The sequence below is a fragment of the Phodopus roborovskii genome, unplaced genomic scaffold (genome assembly GCF_943737965.1).
Source record: "Phodopus roborovskii unplaced genomic scaffold, PHOROB, whole genome shotgun sequence".
NCBI classification, from domain to species: domain Eukaryota; kingdom Metazoa; phylum Chordata; class Mammalia; order Rodentia; family Cricetidae; genus Phodopus; species Phodopus roborovskii.
In genome coordinates this window covers 1,996,384-2,011,799 of record NW_026125506.1, presented here as the reverse complement: position 1 = coordinate 2,011,799, position 15,416 = coordinate 1,996,384, and the positions used below count along the sequence as shown (strand labels likewise).

The following is a 15,416-nucleotide window of genomic DNA, read 5'->3' as shown; positions in this document are numbered from 1 at the left end:
GCGGCGCGGGCTCGTGACGTCACGGCGCGGCGCCGCAGCCGCTCTGGCGCGCCCCGGTGACGTCGGCAGCATGGCGGCGGGCGTGGCGGCTCCGGAGCCCTGGAGTGCCGTGGCTCCGCGGAAGAAGACGAAGAGCTCAGCGAGGAGGCGGCCGCGGCGGGACGAGCGGCGTGCCCGCGGGCCCCAGGCCGAGCCGGAGGCGGACGGCGAGGCTGTGCTGCGCCGCCTGCGGGAGGCCGAGTGAGTGCTGCGCCCCGGGCCCACGCCACCCAACCGGCTGGGGAAGGCTGAGCTCCGGGTCGGGTTGCAAGCTCTCGGTGAAACTGCCCTTCCCGTTGCTGCGGTTACAGCAGCTTGCCGCCCTGTGCCTCCGTTTGCCTTTTTTGAGCTGGAGGTGGGGTTACGGTTAGGTGATGCGTTGGTGACCGGATAGCATTTCCCGGCAGCTGGGAAGCTCCGGGGCCCTGATACCCTGCCCCGTGATGATTGTTTTCTTTAGTTGGCTGGTTTTGGGTTTTGTTTATTCGAGGTTGAGGGGCTGGGGGGGGGGGCGGGCGCGTGTGTCTCAGTGCTTGTGTGGGGCTCAGAGGGACACACCTTTCACTGCATGTGTTAGGGTGATCAAGCACTGGTTGGTAGGCTTGCCTGGCAAGTGCCGTCACCCTGTGAGCCATCTTCCCGGCTTTGGTTTTGTGAGACGGGATCTCATATGATAACTTAAGTTAGTCCAGCAGGCCTGGAACTGGAGGAGATTCTGCCTGTCTCTCCTAATGCTGCGATTACAGGTGTGGACCACCGCACCCCCCCCCACTGGTTATTATTAACAGTGTTGTAAATCAAGGTTGCATCGTGAACACAATGGTCATCATTGGCATCTGTGGTTGACTGAGCAGCAGCCGTGTGCACAGGCTTTTGCAACCTGCGTACCTCGCTGCCTCATTAGGATCTTGGGCACTCACAGAGACATGCAGAGGTCATTGTTGCGGGCCCAGGCTTTGGGGACATCAAACCCCATGCTTCTACGTCTCCAACCATCTCCCCACAAGCTTGGTCTGTACCTTTTTGCAGGGCACATAGATGGCACCCACCATACACAGAATATCCCGTGTTCTTGGCTTTTCTACTTATGGTCTTTTAGGGCTAAGCTACAGATTTGGGTAGCATTCCGGATGGGTCAGAATGGCTGTGACAGAAGAGAGTGCCAAGTTAGACTCAAAAAGCAGAAGTTATCTTTGAGTAGAAATTACTGGCAATGTGGCTGAGGGGCCAGATAGAAGAAAGTAGGAATTCTACAGACTCTGAAGATTGACGAAGGCACTCGACAGACAGCTGCTGTTAACGCTGCTTCTTCAGAGCCTCCCAGAGCTCCCTGTCTCACCCAGCACCTCTACTAGGGTGCGGTTATCACTCCTGACTCCTGAGCATAGAGAATCTGATCCAGAGCTACCTAGAATTTTGGGAGTACTTGGATGTATTAGGGTCTCCTTCCCCTTATGAGGAATGTAGATGGCCTCTGGGCAGTTTCCCCCAGACACTGCCTCTGGCATATTTTAATTCACTGTTGATTGCTTTGCCCTAGGCAGTGGAAACCTGTTGACTTGAATAAAGACCCGGCCCTTGGACTTTCTCTTTGACTTTCCCTGTAGGGTTATCTATAATGGGAAAGCTGTTTCTTGTGTGTCTGCTGGGTAACTCATTTAGTCCCTCCTGCTATTCCACAGCCTTGAGAGATCAGAACAAGGACTTCCCAGTATTTATTGAGCTGCATCTGCCAGGCCAAAGATGCAGGACAGACCCAGACCATCCCTAGGAAACCAAGACCTCTGGATGGATGGATTTTTTTTTTTTTTTTTTTTTTTTTGTTAATCCCAGCAGTCACCATCCAGGCCATGGGCACATCACTCAGTAAGGGCAGCCTCTACATTGGAGGGTCCTGCATCCTCCATTTATCTGGCTCATGGTCAGGGCTAGGATGGCCCGAAAGAGAAGGGAGATGACCCCGCCATTTCTTCTCAGGGAGGATCTTCGGAACTCGGATTTCTGCAGTTCAGCACTGGGTGAGTATCCTCTCGCTTGGAGGGGTGGCGTGGGAGGGGAAGGAGGGCCTGCCTGAAGGTGGGGCAAAGGACTTCTTCATGGAAGGGCATTTTTCTTCATGGCCTTGCTTTGACGGGTTCTCACTAAATCTGAACTGGAAATAGATGGCGGTGTATATACCCTGCAGTTTGTAAATCCTCCAGTTTTGAGGGTTAAGTAAGGTGACTGCTTGGCTGTCACACCTAAGGCAATAAACGCTGTCCGTCATTATCGGGCTGGCTAAATTTTATACTTAGCTGCTTTTCCCTTGACATCAGTGCCGACCTTCCCCTTGCAGTTATGCCCTCACACAGTATGTGTGGGCATGGCCCTTGGTGAAAGGCAGGCCATCGTTACATGACTGTTAAAGGGAAGGCAGTATCAGGCTGCTACCCAGAAACGTTCAGACTCCCCTCAGCTGGGGAACCTGTGCAAAGCGGGAACAGCTTGCTTAGTGCTGGAACAGATGGCTTCTTTTGTTCATGACGGTAACCTCAGAGGAGGGCCGGGGGGGGGGGGGGGTGGAGACAGTGGTTTTGACCCTAGCCACTCAGTTCCCTTGTAGAGGCCATCGGCACCCTACACACCCTTCAGGGGCTTCCCGACGATCATCACAAACGTCTCCGTCACATGGTTTTAGATGTAAATGTTTCTTATACTACCTTAGGTCTGAGGCAGCAGAGTTCAGGGTCCCACCTTTGGCGGCCTGGACACAGGTCTCGGGCAGCCTCCCTCTGGGTGTTGAGGCCCGGTAGCTCCAGGCAGGGGTCAGTGACTGTGTTTGTATTTGACCTTTCAGAAACCGTCACCCAGTGTCTTGGAAAACAGCTGGGACAACTGCAGGGCCTAACGGAAGCCCTGGGAAGGCTGGCCCTCAGCTCGTCACTTGGGCCGGAGGAGCCCTTGGCCACGAGCACTTCCCCTGTGACGTGCGTGTGCTACGGCCTTGGGAACTTCGCCACCAGCGTCACGGCTCGGAGCCAGCTCGCTTTTATGCTTCTCTTCCTGGAGAGGTGCCAGGTGAGTGTGGTCGTGTCCTCCTGCGCCGGGTGTGGTGGCGGCATGCCGTGCCTGGGACTGAAGCAGCCCCTCTTCCCGTCCAGATCCCCAGAAGCCACTGCCAGGTCTATGACCCTGTGTTCAGCAGAGCTGAAGTAGCAGTGCTCGCTTCCCTCGGTTTGACTGTCCTCAGTGAGAATGAGGTAGGTGACGTCGCCTCCTGCAGACCACACCCACCTCTGCCACTGAACAGGCTCCTTGTGTCACCAGGCCTCATCACACTGCCCTTCCTAGAGCCTGTGGAAGCCCGGTAGTCAGTTTCATTTTAGACTGTTACACCCCTCCATGAAAACTTGAATTAGCATTGTGAACTAGTGTGTCAAGTTTGCAAAACCCTTAAGTTCAGGGCTGGAGAGGTGGCTCAGCTGTTAAAAGCACTGGCTGCCTCTCCAGAGGAAGATTGCTAACACCCTTGTGGAGGCTCACAACCATCTGTAACTCTAGTCCCAGGGGACATGCCGCCCTCTTCTGGCCTCTGCAGGCACCAGGCACACACACAGGGCATAGACATGTGAACTCTAACACATTTTAAAAGATTAAAAGCAAATAACAAAAGCATAGGGCTGGAGCCGTGTAGATCCTCTCTGGGTTTTATGAGTTCTGGGAATCACTCAGGTTGGCCTGGCATGGTTGGTTGGGTGGCAAGCACCTTTACCTTTACCGTCGTCCTCCTGGCTCCGATGGCAGGGTCTCGAGCGAGCGCAGGCTGGTCTCAGCCCCATGACCCTACAGCACTCCAGACCAGCGTGTGCGTGCTGGGCTGGCTCTGTACAAAGAAGAGCAAATGATTGAGGCCCGAGGCACCTGTAACCTGTAAGAACCGAGTCCAGCAGCCAGGTTCAGGTTGGCTTGTGCACGGAGAGCCACGAGGGCTGTGCCCAAGACCACACGTGGCTCCTGTGGAGGCAGTGACTCAGGGTGCCTGGAGGATTCTAGAATGTGGGACATGGGGACAGTCGTCATGGAGTAAAGTGAGCTCAGGTTTCTTCCCGTGCAGCCATCTAGCTTACGTCTGCATCACTGATGTAGCCATGCCACAGAAGAGTTAGGCTTTGCACGCAGCTGCTGACCACTGTGCTGTGGCTCCCACAGGAAGGGAAGCGGAGCATCCAAGGCCAGCCCACCGTCTTCTACATGCCACACTGTGGCACGGCTCTATACAACAATCTGCTGTGGAGCAACTGGTCTGTAGACGCCCTCTCCAGGGTGGTCATCATTGGGAACAGTCTGCAGTGCATCGAGGAAAGGTGAGCCACTGTGAGCCCGCACCCGCCTGTAGGCAGAAGGGCTTTCCTCATGAGGGACTGGTGAAATGGTTAAGGCAGGCGTCAGACCCCAAGTCCAGCTTAAAGCACTCAAGGAACCTTCAAGTGGATGCCTCTTCTGGGGTAAGTGAAGACCACACTCTTAATCTACTTTTGCAGCGCCTGCCTGTGCTACCCTCTTCCCTACAGCTGCTTGCTGGGGAGAGGGGAGTCTCATTCCACACCCCAGCCCCTTCTGAACTCATCTTGTTTTTCTACCCATCATAATTTGAGGGAAAAAAAAGCATCCATATACTCCCTGATTGTGTATAAATATTTTTATTTCCAGGTTATTGACAAAGATTCTGCATAAAAATTACCCCTACATTGCAAAGGTACCTCAGAATAGTGGGGGGGGGGGTAGGAGTGGGGGGTAACAAAGCCACACTACCCACTGATAGCTTCTAACCACACAAAGCATAATGCACTGGTGAGGGCTCCCCCCCCACCCCCAGTCAGTGCCCGGGGTGAGTCCAGCATCCCCACTGCCTTCGGGGACAGTGGGGTGGCCAGTGAAGGGAAAGAGGTATGCTGGGAGAGCAGGGTCGTGCCTAATGCCCGTGTCTGTACCCTCTGCTCAGATTGTGAAGAGCCTGGAGGAGTTCCCGCTACCGCAGACTCCACGCTACACGGACACCTTTAACGACACCTCTGTCCACTGGTTCCCTCTGTTGAAGCTGCAGGGACTGCCTGGGGACCTGTGGGCGTCTCGGGAAGAGCCTGATTACCAGGACTGCGAGGACCTGGAGATCATCAGGAAACAGACAGGCTGAGCTCACCTGCCAGCTGCACCTGGAGTCCCTCTGCAGACCACGCCATCTCCATTGCCAGGCCAGGAATACAGCCCTGGCTGGTGGCATCCCGTCACATCCTGCCTGGGTGGCCTGGTCTCACAAATAGAGATGCTGTTTGTAAAGTCTGTTTAAAGTGCCATTTATTCACGCCGGTCTGGTGTGGGGCCCTGATGTCTACTTGGCCATGTCTATGAGGCTCTGCAGGGAGGTGGGCACCCAAGTCTTCTCGCCCTGCACGAACACTACGCCCCGGTCGATGTAGATGACGATTCGGCCAAAGGTGTAGAGCTGTTTGCCCTCATGCCGCTTGCCGATGACAGGCATGAACACGATGTTGTGCTCTTCGGCCTTGGTCTCAATGAGGTCCTTGAAGTTCATGGGCACGGAGCTGGCAGCCACACCGATGCCCCTCTGAGCCATGTTCTCGGCCTCACGGCGCTCCTGCATGGCCTCATACTGGAAGTCCTTCCTGCGCTCCGTGTGGGTGAGGTACGCAATGTTCTCTCGAGCGCCTGGCTGCATGTAGGCACCTGAGAGAGAGGAAGACAGTGAGGAGAGGCGACCCCGAGTGTACAGAACCCAACATGCATTATGACGACAGTGTAGGAACTAATACATGGTCACTGCATAACTGGTCCAGGAACTTGTAGCTGATACCAAATACCAGACAGTATCAGATGAGGTGCAGAGGGCTGATCCCAGAGGCAGCCCCCCCCCCCCCCAATCACCTCCCAGTCTATCAGATGAGGTGCAGAGGGCTGATCCCAGAGGCAGCCCCCCCCCCCCCAATCACCTCCCAGTCGAGCATGGCCTATGCTGCTCCTAATCTCCCCTTGCCCACAGAGGCCCCTGTTGGAGAAACGGCTCACTGGTCAGGAGTATGCATTATGCTTGCACAGAATGCAGCTTGGTTCCCAGCACCTACCTACTCAGACCCATGGGATCTGAGGCCCTCTTCTGGCCTCCCCTGGCACTGCACTCAGTGTACTAAGTGAGCCATGTTAACAATGTAAGAGCAACCCTGGGCCCCGACAGCAAGCAATGACACACAAGGGCCCCGCTGCCAAGTGCCACAGACTTAAGCTCAGCCATCTTAGACCCCGCGAAGTAGGCACAGAGCATTGCTCAGAAAGGGGAGCGGCTGCCTATGCAGAGCAGTATGGGAAGTCTGCCTGGAGTCAGCCTCTATCACAGGACAACAGGGTGGGGCTGTAAGTAGCTCAGTCCACTGGACACGTGCTTAGGGTAGCCTCACAGAAGAGCCAAAAGCAATGAGTCAAGGCCAGGCCACATCCCACCCCCGACAGGGACCCTACTCACCCACGTTGGAGGACACGGCCCTGTTCATTATGTCAAGGGCTTCGTTGAACTTGTCCTTCACAGAGGGGTGTGCCAGCACCTGGTCTGAGAACATGGATTTCCAGCCCAGGTACCACTTGGTGATCTCCTCGTAATTGGGGCTGTTACTGAGCCAGGAGCACAGCACCTGCCAAAGGGCACAGACAATGAGCCGGTGGCCTGGACCACAGCGGCGGGAGCAGAGGTCCCCAGGGCCACCTGCTGTCTGCTGCTGTGCTCGTCCCCGCAGCCCACACCACAGGGCTCACGAGCTGCGGCACCCAGCAGTTACTAGCATCTAGAGCCAGCCTGTAGCCTAGTGTGCTGGACCCGAATCTCCAGACAGGTTCTGTGGAGCTGAGGCGAGGCGAAACCACGCCTAGACAGCAATGGGCCCTGAAGACCCCGGGGCTCTCACTGCCCACCCTACCCACCCAGGCAACACAGCGCACCTGAAGCCACTTGGGGAAGAAATGCTTCTCCAGCAGCCCCACCAGGCTGGAGACAGAGATCATCCCTTCCCAGTCCATCACCCAGTAGAAGGCGTCCATATGCTGCTGGTGGGGGTTGATGACGAGCTCACCCAGGCACATGCCTGCAAGGAAGATGGTTCACGCTCAGCTTCTTCATTGGCAAAGCCATGGAAGCACAAAGTGGTGTCCAGCAGACCCTTCCCTGCCCGGGCTGCTCCTTCCTTCCACCCCGTGACTCGCAAGCTTTTTCAGGCCAGTAGCTTTCTGAACCTGATGGCCAAACCAACCCCATCAGGGAAAACACAAGGCACAGAGAGCCCAGAGTCACCACTGCAGACCTTGGTCACGGCGGCGAAGAGACAGCAGGAAGGCCCTACCTCCACTCCTCTCCCTCCCCTGGCCTAAGCAGCACGCCTTTTGTGGTGGAACAGAGTAAACCACGTGTGGCCCATGTGGCCCACACAGCCCGGTCTCCTTACCCAGCTTGGGCACGATGTTCCTGAGCATGAAGGCCTCCCAGGACCCAGGGGTGAGGACGTCTTTCCAGGGCTGCAGGATGAGCTTGGCTGAGGCATCGCTGGGGTGCCACTTCTGTAGCGCGCTGGACAGCTTGCTGCGGACAGGGGAGTATAGCGGCTCCAGGCGGGCCTGCATGAGGGGCAGCCACGGGTGGATCCACGAGTGGATGGGAACGGTGTCCGTCAAGGGGTTCCAGTTGTCCACCTGCAGGGTGAACTGAGGATGAGTACTGCAGCCCATGGACAGACAGACAGTCCATGACACACTACTGCTGTCCCTAGGGAAGAGGCGTGTGTGTCCTGACCACGGGCCACAGTGCTCAGTGAGGATGTGGAGGGGGGGACCCACCGTCGAGGCAAATGGCAGGCACCGCCTCACAGGCATTTTGTACTCTAGGTCCCTCCACAGAGGAAAAGCAAAAACACTTGTGCCGCCAACTCCAACCTCAGCCTGGCTCAAGGTTCACTAAAGGTACTGAGGGAATGAATGAACTCCCTCTCCAGGGAGGTAGGACGGGATACTCTGGAAAAGGCTAAACTAACAGGACATTAACAAGGTCTCCTGTCCCAGCTCTGGTGGCTTAGGTGAGCAGATAGATACATTGTGTCAGAGCTCTGCCCTACCTCCTTCTGCAGCTTGGGGAAGATGAGCTGGTCCAGGATATTGTCCATGATCCACACAGGGATGATGTGTGCCCAGCTGTCCAGGAAGTCCACCATCGGGTCACAGTTCCTGGGCTGCCACTGGGCGACAACATTCCGGACAAAAGGCATCCAGACCTCCCACATGAGTCTGAGGGAGGAAAGGGCAGCTGGTCAGCCGCAGTGGTGGCTTCAAAGTGTGCCACCCCACAGACTGCCACAGGAAACTTCAGGCCAGTCCCCACAGGGGCTCCCATGGCATCTTAGGTCGGGGCTGAGGACGGTGATGCCATGCACTGGCAGAGATGCTACAGCCCATGTGGGCTCATGGTGTGAGGTGTTTTCCCACACTCAGGGTCACAGCCCGAGTGTCCCCTCCTGAGACGCCGCTACCCTCTCCACAACTGCCTCCTTCTTGGTTCTCACTATCAATCACCCTGTGCGCCTGTCACTTGTCTGCCTGCCCTTCCAGACTGTAGGAGAAAGGTACATGTGGCCCTCCCAGGGACAACCCAGCTCCCTGCACTCAGGACACGCAACTGACACGTGAGCAAGCTTGCCTTCCACCCCCAGAGCAGCGACAGTGTGGAGCAGTCAAATAGCAGCAGAAATGGCTGCCATCCAGCCCTTAGCCCCAGGAGGGGGGGACGGGATGGGAAGGGGGGGGGGAACCACACGACCGACAACACAGTGGGTGGGGCCTGGCACCTGTGGAAGGCGTCCGAGGACAGGTCCTGGCTGCTGTGAGACAGAAGTTGGTCGTTCTCCAGGAGGCTTTTCCACTTGGAGATGATCTGGGTGCCATAGCTGCCATCCTGCAGAACACTGACATCATCAGCCTTCCTACCTCGGCAGCCATGCTCCTGACCAAGCTGCAGGCTGCATGCACCCCAGCTCACCTCAAGGGGGTGCCAATCCTTGAAGTAGTCCTTCACAAGCGGGTAGACGATGGCCACAGCCAGGTCTGCACGGTCTGCCAGGCGGTACTCCTCATAGTACTTATCCTGCAGTGTCTCAAAGATGCGTGCGCACTCATCCAGCGTGAGGGGGTCGCTGCCATGAGGCTGCATGCGGCGCTCACACTCCTCCACCAGGGCCAGAACCTTGCTGAGGTTGGAGATGACACGCTCCTCGTGTGCTAGGACCTCGGCGGTCTTCTCAAGCTCGTGGGACAGGCTGACCACCATGTCCCGTTCATACTGCAGCTGGCGGTCGCTCTGGATGATCTCCTGCTCCGTGTGCTCAATGAGCAGCTGCAGGTTGTGCTCGAGCTCGGGCAGCGCAAAGCCGGGCACCTTGGCTTCCTTGCCGGCTGTGGCAGGCAGCTGCGCCAGTAAAGGCAGCCCTCCATCCGGCGCGCTGTGCTTGTGGCTGATCTGGCTGTAACTGTAGTACACCTTCTGTTCCCGGCCTGTCATGTCGATCACCTTGGAAAGAGTGGCAGGTTGCCACCTGTTAGGCGCCACTGAGCAGGGGAGACAGGACGCTGGCCAAGTGGCAAGAGCCTTGCTAGTGGGCAGAGCTGCCTACCACAGGCTTGAGCTATCACACTCACACTACCCAGGCTGAACCATGACAGGCAGCTGCCACCAGCACTATCTAGCTGTTGTAGAGTGGACAGCAGCACCATGAGTTCATCACAGAGAGGGAGGCCTGTCCCCAGACCCCCGCCCTCTCACTTCATCCAAGACCATGACAACCAGCCTGACTGACACCCGTGGCCACGTCAGAACCCCAAGTCAGAAGTCCTCAAAGGAGAGGTCTTTCTCTTGGCTCCCAGCCAGTCAGCCCCTTCCCGACCTGCTCCTGCTTCCAGGAGCCCTCTCCCGAGCCTCAAACAGAGTACAGTTCACCTACAAATGTATCTGCAGAGAACCCAAAACAAAGCAAAGCTGCAGGCTGAGCAGAGGCCAGCCTGGGCCATATGGCAAGATTCTGTCTTAGAAGAGAGGGAAGGAGGAAGGGAAGGACGCAGGCCCGCACGCACGCAGGCCCGCACGCACGCAGGCCCGCACGCACGCAGGCCCGCACGCACGCAGGCCCGCACGCACGCAGGCCCGCACGCACGCAGGCCCGCACGCACGCACGCACGCACGCAGGCCCGCACGCACGCAGGCCCGCACGCACGCAGGCCCGCACGCACGCACGCACGCAGGCCCGCACGCACACCCCGGTTGTCAGACAAAGGCCTCAGAGGACGGGCAGTGACTGATGTGATACCCTCATACCTTGACCTGGGACAGCTCCTTCTGAGGCGCTGTGAGCTTCTTGCTGACCCTGCCCTTGGCCTTCAGCTCCTCCACAGTCTTGTAGGAGTACTTGGGCTTCTTCTTGCTCCCGCTGGGGTCTTTTCTCCACTGGCTCAGCTCCTTCTGAAACTCCTGGGGCAGAGGGAGGAAGAGAACATCAGCAGGAGGGGCCTCCTCCGCAGCCAGCAGCCAGGACAAGGCCCTTAGCAAGCCACAGCCACCAACACCAACACAGCCCCTACACTACAGGGTTTGAGATGCCAAGGCAGGGGCCCCGAGGGAAGGGTGAAGCTCTGCCCGTCCTCACTGACTCAGGCAGAACTTAGACAGCACTACCCCCCACCCAACCTGGCTGACCTCCACAGAAAATGGTGGGCAGAGCGTAGCATGCGCGAGGACACGCCCACCCTACAAGTCAGTGCTGTGAGAGCCGTTTTATTCCTCACCCTGCCCTAATCTGTCATTCTTTCAAGTGTCTGGAGTTGCAGCTGTTCAGGAATCATGGCACCCAGCCCATGCAGGACTGTCTCTGAGCTGCAGTTAGACCACCATATAGAAGTGTGCCTCAGGTCCCAGCCTGTCACTGTCTCACAGCTTCCCGCCTGAGACACATGTGAGCCTGTGACAGCATGATGCCATTGGCTGCACACCGAGCCCCTAGCAGGGCCTGCCACATAAGCAGGTGTGTGGTGACACCCAAAAGCCACCAGGATGCACAACCCATGAGTAACAGCTGTCTGGAAGGGCCCACGCCACGAGCCACCCACATGGCTGCCTCTCGTTACCTCTTCAGCCTCCTCTTCCGAGTCGGCCACGGGGAAGTCCTGCAGAGACTGAGTGGTCCGCTCCGAGCCGTAGGCCCCCACAGCTCCTTTGCCTTTTCTCTGCTTGGCCTCAATGGGGTTGATGATTCCTGAGCAAGGACAGGTGGAAGAAAGACTTCAGATCTCAGGAACCTATGTGAGGACACCATTGAGGACACTTCCCGCTCCTCACCCCACAGCACACCACTGCTCAGGACGGTGCCACGGCCCCTGGGACTTGAGGAGTGACATGACCGATGCTCTGCCACTCTCTTCCCAGTACAGGCTCGGCACTTCCTGAGATGACTGGGTGTGAATTAGCCTGGACCCAATTCTGCTGGAGAAGGCCAAGTTCTTGCTCCTCCTGGCTCTCAGCTGCGTGTGCCAGGGGCTGTTTCTTAGCGGGGCTGGTGTGGGAAACATGGCCTGGTCGGCCAGCAGTAGGCACATCTTCAATTGGTGAAGGCTGCCATACTGCGTGCTGACCTACCTGATGCTCAGACGCTGACAGACAACAAAAGCCACAGAAGCAGGGACTATAGAGCTGAGCCTTCAGAGCCCAGGCAGGCTCACACACACGATCACTTGGCGGGCCACAGGCCGCCGAGGACACTGCTTTCTAAGACCTCACACAGCCCCAAGGCAGCTGTGAAGCTGCCAAACTCCTGCCAGGCCACATCTAGAGTTCTTGGTGAAATTGTCTGACTTTAAAATATCATCCATTATTTGCAGCCACCCTAGACCTTCCCACTTAAGCAAGCGAGCGCTTTACTGAAGCTGGGTTCTGGGAAAGCTGGGCAGCTGGGGAGCAGAAGAGGACCATGCTGCCAAACTCAGCAGCAGAGTTAGCAGCTGTTTTGTTTGGTTTTGAGATTAAGCATCCTTCCCAGGACTTTATCTGCTGAGATCACCCCATACTGGATGGGCTTCCTAAAGAGAAGAGGAAGATAAAGCCTCCCCTCCACCACACTCCTCTTGGGCCACAGCCTCACTCACCCTGAGCATTCTTCCCCAGGCCCCGTCCAGGGACATAGCCCATCTTCTGCAGGAGCTTCTGCCCGATCCCCTTCGTGTGTCTCTCCCAGCTGCCAAAGTCCATGAATGACTTGGTTCCTCCAGCAAAGCCTTTCTGGCTGGGCTTAAAATTACCACCCTGCAAAGAAAGTCAGAGGGGCGTGGGCAAGAATGAAACACAGAACAATACAAGGGAGAATGCCAACAGGAGAGCAGCCCGCAGCCAGTGCGCTATGAAACACTGTGTGTGCACCAAAATCACATCAGGGACGCACGCGCACGCGCGCACACACGCGCACGCGCGCGCACACACGCGCACGCGCGCGCACACACAGGTGCCTGCTGGGCTTCTCCCTGGCAGAGAAGCTGCTGCACTGGTGGCCCCTGACTGGGGCCACTTGGAGATTATGCTGTAGGACCTACCGTTTTTAACTTCTTTGGTCCTAAGTCCTTTGGAAAGTCCTCCTGCTTTGCAGGCTTCTCGTCATCATCAGAGTCATCAGAGTCCGCTTCCTCAGCTGCCCCCTTCTTGAGCCCCGCGCTGATGAAGTTGACAGGTGCAGAATAGTCTCGGGCCCTGCAGACAGACACAAATCCCCTAAGAATAGAAAACACTTCTGTAGCATCCTGTCCTAGAAACTGCTCACAAGAGAACTCCTTAGAGAGAGGGGCCCTCACGGGATCCACTTTAAACCATGTGTTTATTATGCCCAAATGCCAAAAAGGACTCAGAACTGGCCTCCAATAATCTTATGTTTGGCATGTTAAACATTTTTTTTATGTCTGTGTGTGGTCGAGCACATGACTGTGTGGATGTCCAAGGAGCCAAAGGCACAGATCCCCTGAAGCTGGAATTATAGGCAACTGTGTGCTCACAAGCCACAAGCCAAACTCAGGTCTGCAAAACAGCATTTGATCTTAACTGCTGACTCATCTTCCAACCCACATTTAACATTTGCAGGGTCTTTTCAATTCGAATCTGTAGCTGAAGATTTATCATTGTCAATAAAGTTCATTATAAACTCAAAATGTGATGTAATGACCTTACTTCCCTTTGACACTTTTAAACATGTTATTATCACTGTGTGTGTGATGGGGGCCCACGGGCCTTCAAAGCAGGTGAAGGTCAGAGGGCAACTCTGTGGCGTGTTCTTCCTTTTCTCCTCTTATGTAGGATCTGGTGGCAGTGGCAAGAAGCTTTACTGGCTGAGCCATCCCACTGGGCCCCCTTTACAACTGGAAAGACTGTTTTTAGTTTTACAGTTTAGTTTTCCTAGCATGCACGTGGCCCTAGGTCCAATTACTTACACACGCACACACATACACACATACACCATTTGTTTTAGATACCATTTCAAGTTTAAAAATCAAACAGGAGCAGAAAAATTCAGATAGATAAAAATCCTAGCCAGGTGGTGGTAGTGGTGGCGGCCCATGCCTTTACTCACTGCCACTGGGGAGGTTGACGCAGGCAGATCTCTGTGACTCACAGAGAACTGCGAGTTCAAGGCCAGTCTGGACTACAGAGTGAGTTCCAGGGCAGCCAGGGACACACAAAGGATTCCTGTCTCAGGGGAATCCTGTGTAAAATTAATAAACACTTCTGAGTGTAGTCAAGTGTGGGGACACACGCTGTTTCTTCTCTTGTGAGACAGTGTCTTACTGTGTAGCCCAGGCTGCACTATCACACTTCTCAAGGACCCTAATCACCTTCTACCTTCGTTTCAGCCAAAGGTATTCTCCAGGGTAACCGTCCCTACCCTCCCTGTCCTTTAGGACCTGTGAGAATGCTCCTTGACCAGGGCATGGTCCCAATGCTACCACGCCTGTGGCTGATTAGCCCTGCTCTATCCATATGTAGCTGTACTCCCATCACAGAGCAATTGCTGAGGAGGAGCCTGCCACCCCAGCTCAACAACCCACAGCAAGATGCTGTAGCTACAGGGCTAAATAAGGCCAGCACACTCTTCCGGGGTGCCTCCCCGATCCTCTGGAGTCAGGACATGCAGCCCAGCACACAGTACCGTTTGCCTCCAAAGCTGGGCCTCTCCTCGTCTGAGTCTCGCTCAGCCCACACCCCGTAAGTGGCTTCCTCCTTCGTCTGCCAATGACGCTGCCGGTTGGGGTTGAACTCATTCTGGAGATCCCAGTCGGTGATCTCAAAGTTCTCACGCTCGTCATCATCATCGTCCAGGCGACTTTCCCCATCCCGGTACAGGTGGGACAGCGACATGACTGGTCACTAGAAGGGGACAAGAAAAGCACTGTGCAAACCTGGGGCCAGCAGAAGGTCCCCAGGCATCTCTACTCCTGTTTCCTCCAAAGCAAAGCCCATCACACTAGCCTCATACGAACACACACTAAAGCAGCCATTAAACACAGGACAAAGCTCTGCGGCGGCGGGTGAAACAAGTCAGTCCCACCCAGCAGTCCACACAGGTCTAAACCCACGCCGCCTAAACACAAGTGCCACAGGAAGGAAGTAACAGCTCTGTGTCTGTCATTACCTCAGAAACTGGGTGGGCAGCTCAGCCTCTTCGGTTCTCCAGGACAGAGTTAAAGCAAGCCAACTGGGAGTCCCAGGGAAGCTTCGGAACGTCTTCTGAAATACCGTTTCATGAGACTTAATAACCAGTGTTTAACACTCTGGTTTTTCCTTCCAAACCTGAGCGGCTTCTGAGGCACTGGAAGGCTGCAGTCTTTATGAAGGACACCTCACAGTAGCACCTGGAGCATGGGAGATAAACAAAACGTTGTACCCCGGGAATCTGTTCAGCCATCCCCATAACTGTATCAGTGGCTACGGTCTGTGTTTAGAAGGAGCTTGTAAGGGCTGATTACGGTAGCACTTTAGAAAAGACACCTCCCCGCCACAAGTACCCCCAACTCTCCCAACCCCACACCATCCCCCAACTCGGGAGGCAGAGACAGAGGTCTATCTCTGTAAATTCAAAGCCGCCTAGATCTACATATTGAGTACCAGGCCAGCCAACGCCACACAGTGAGACCAGGTCTCAAAACAAACAAAATAACAAAAGCAGAGCGCCCAGTAGGTGCTTTAAAAGCAGCATCCCCGCCAGGCAGGACGCACACGCCTTTAATCTCAGCACTCGGGAGGATCTCTGTGAGTTCGAAGCCAGCCTGAT

General features: G+C 55.8%; 2 protein-coding genes across 3 annotated transcripts; one reads left to right on the top strand and one right to left on the bottom strand.

Annotated features, from left to right (window-relative positions):
* The first annotated feature begins 61 nt into the window (after positions 1 to 61).
* Positions 62 to 5,349, top strand: Srrd (SRR1 domain containing). Of its 2 annotated transcripts, XM_051176429.1 has the most exons (7): positions 62 to 240; positions 2,017 to 2,057; positions 2,876 to 3,096; positions 3,180 to 3,278; positions 4,228 to 4,382; positions 4,729 to 4,774; positions 5,021 to 5,349. In XM_051176429.1, the coding sequence occupies exons 1-7, from the start codon at positions 71 to 73 to the stop codon at positions 5,210 to 5,212; spliced, it is 924 nt and encodes a 307-aa protein (XP_051032386.1). In that variant the 5' UTR covers positions 62 to 70; the 3' UTR covers positions 5,213 to 5,349. The 2 variants fall into 2 exon arrangements, with proteins under 2 accessions (XP_051032386.1, XP_051032387.1); XM_051176430.1 differs by lacking the exon at positions 3,180 to 3,278.
* Positions 5,350 to 5,355: 6 nt separating this feature from the next.
* On the bottom strand, positions 5,356 to 14,921 carry Tfip11 (tuftelin interacting protein 11). The gene is made up of 13 exons (XM_051176428.1): positions 14,778 to 14,921; positions 14,295 to 14,512; positions 12,694 to 12,847; positions 12,253 to 12,409; positions 11,239 to 11,366; positions 10,433 to 10,585; positions 9,104 to 9,631; positions 8,913 to 9,019; positions 8,187 to 8,355; positions 7,524 to 7,767; positions 7,024 to 7,166; positions 6,554 to 6,719; positions 5,356 to 5,763 (listed from the first exon to the last, which is right to left on the bottom strand). Exons 2-13 carry the CDS (start codon positions 14,501 to 14,503, stop codon positions 5,408 to 5,410), a joined length of 2,514 nt encoding a protein of 837 aa, XP_051032385.1. The 5' UTR covers positions 14,504 to 14,512; positions 14,778 to 14,921; the 3' UTR covers positions 5,356 to 5,407.
* Positions 14,922 to 15,416: the final 495 nt, after the last annotated feature.

Coding starts and splice junctions, on each gene's coding strand:
- Srrd (XM_051176429.1), top strand. CDS start 71: ATGGCGGCGGGCGTGGCGGCTCCGGAGCCCTGGAGTGCCGTGGCTCCG. Junction 3,097..3,179: donor TCTTCCTGGAGAGGTGCCAG/GTGAGTGTGGTC, acceptor CTTCCCGTCCAG/ATCCCCAGAAGCCACTGCCA. Junction 4,383..4,728: donor CTGCAGTGCATCGAGGAAAG/GTGAGCCACTGT, acceptor TTTTATTTCCAG/GTTATTGACAAAGATTCTGC.
- Tfip11 (XM_051176428.1), bottom strand. CDS start 14,503: ATGTCGCTGTCCCACCTGTACCGGGATGGGGAAAGTCGCCTGGACGAT. Junction 7,167..7,523: donor GAACATCGTGCCCAAGCTGG/GTAAGGAGACCG, acceptor TCTTCCTTGCAG/GCATGTGCCTGGGTGAGCTC. Junction 6,720..7,023: donor TCTTCCCCAAGTGGCTTCAG/GTGCGCTGTGTT, acceptor GCCCTTTGGCAG/GTGCTGTGCTCCTGGCTCAG.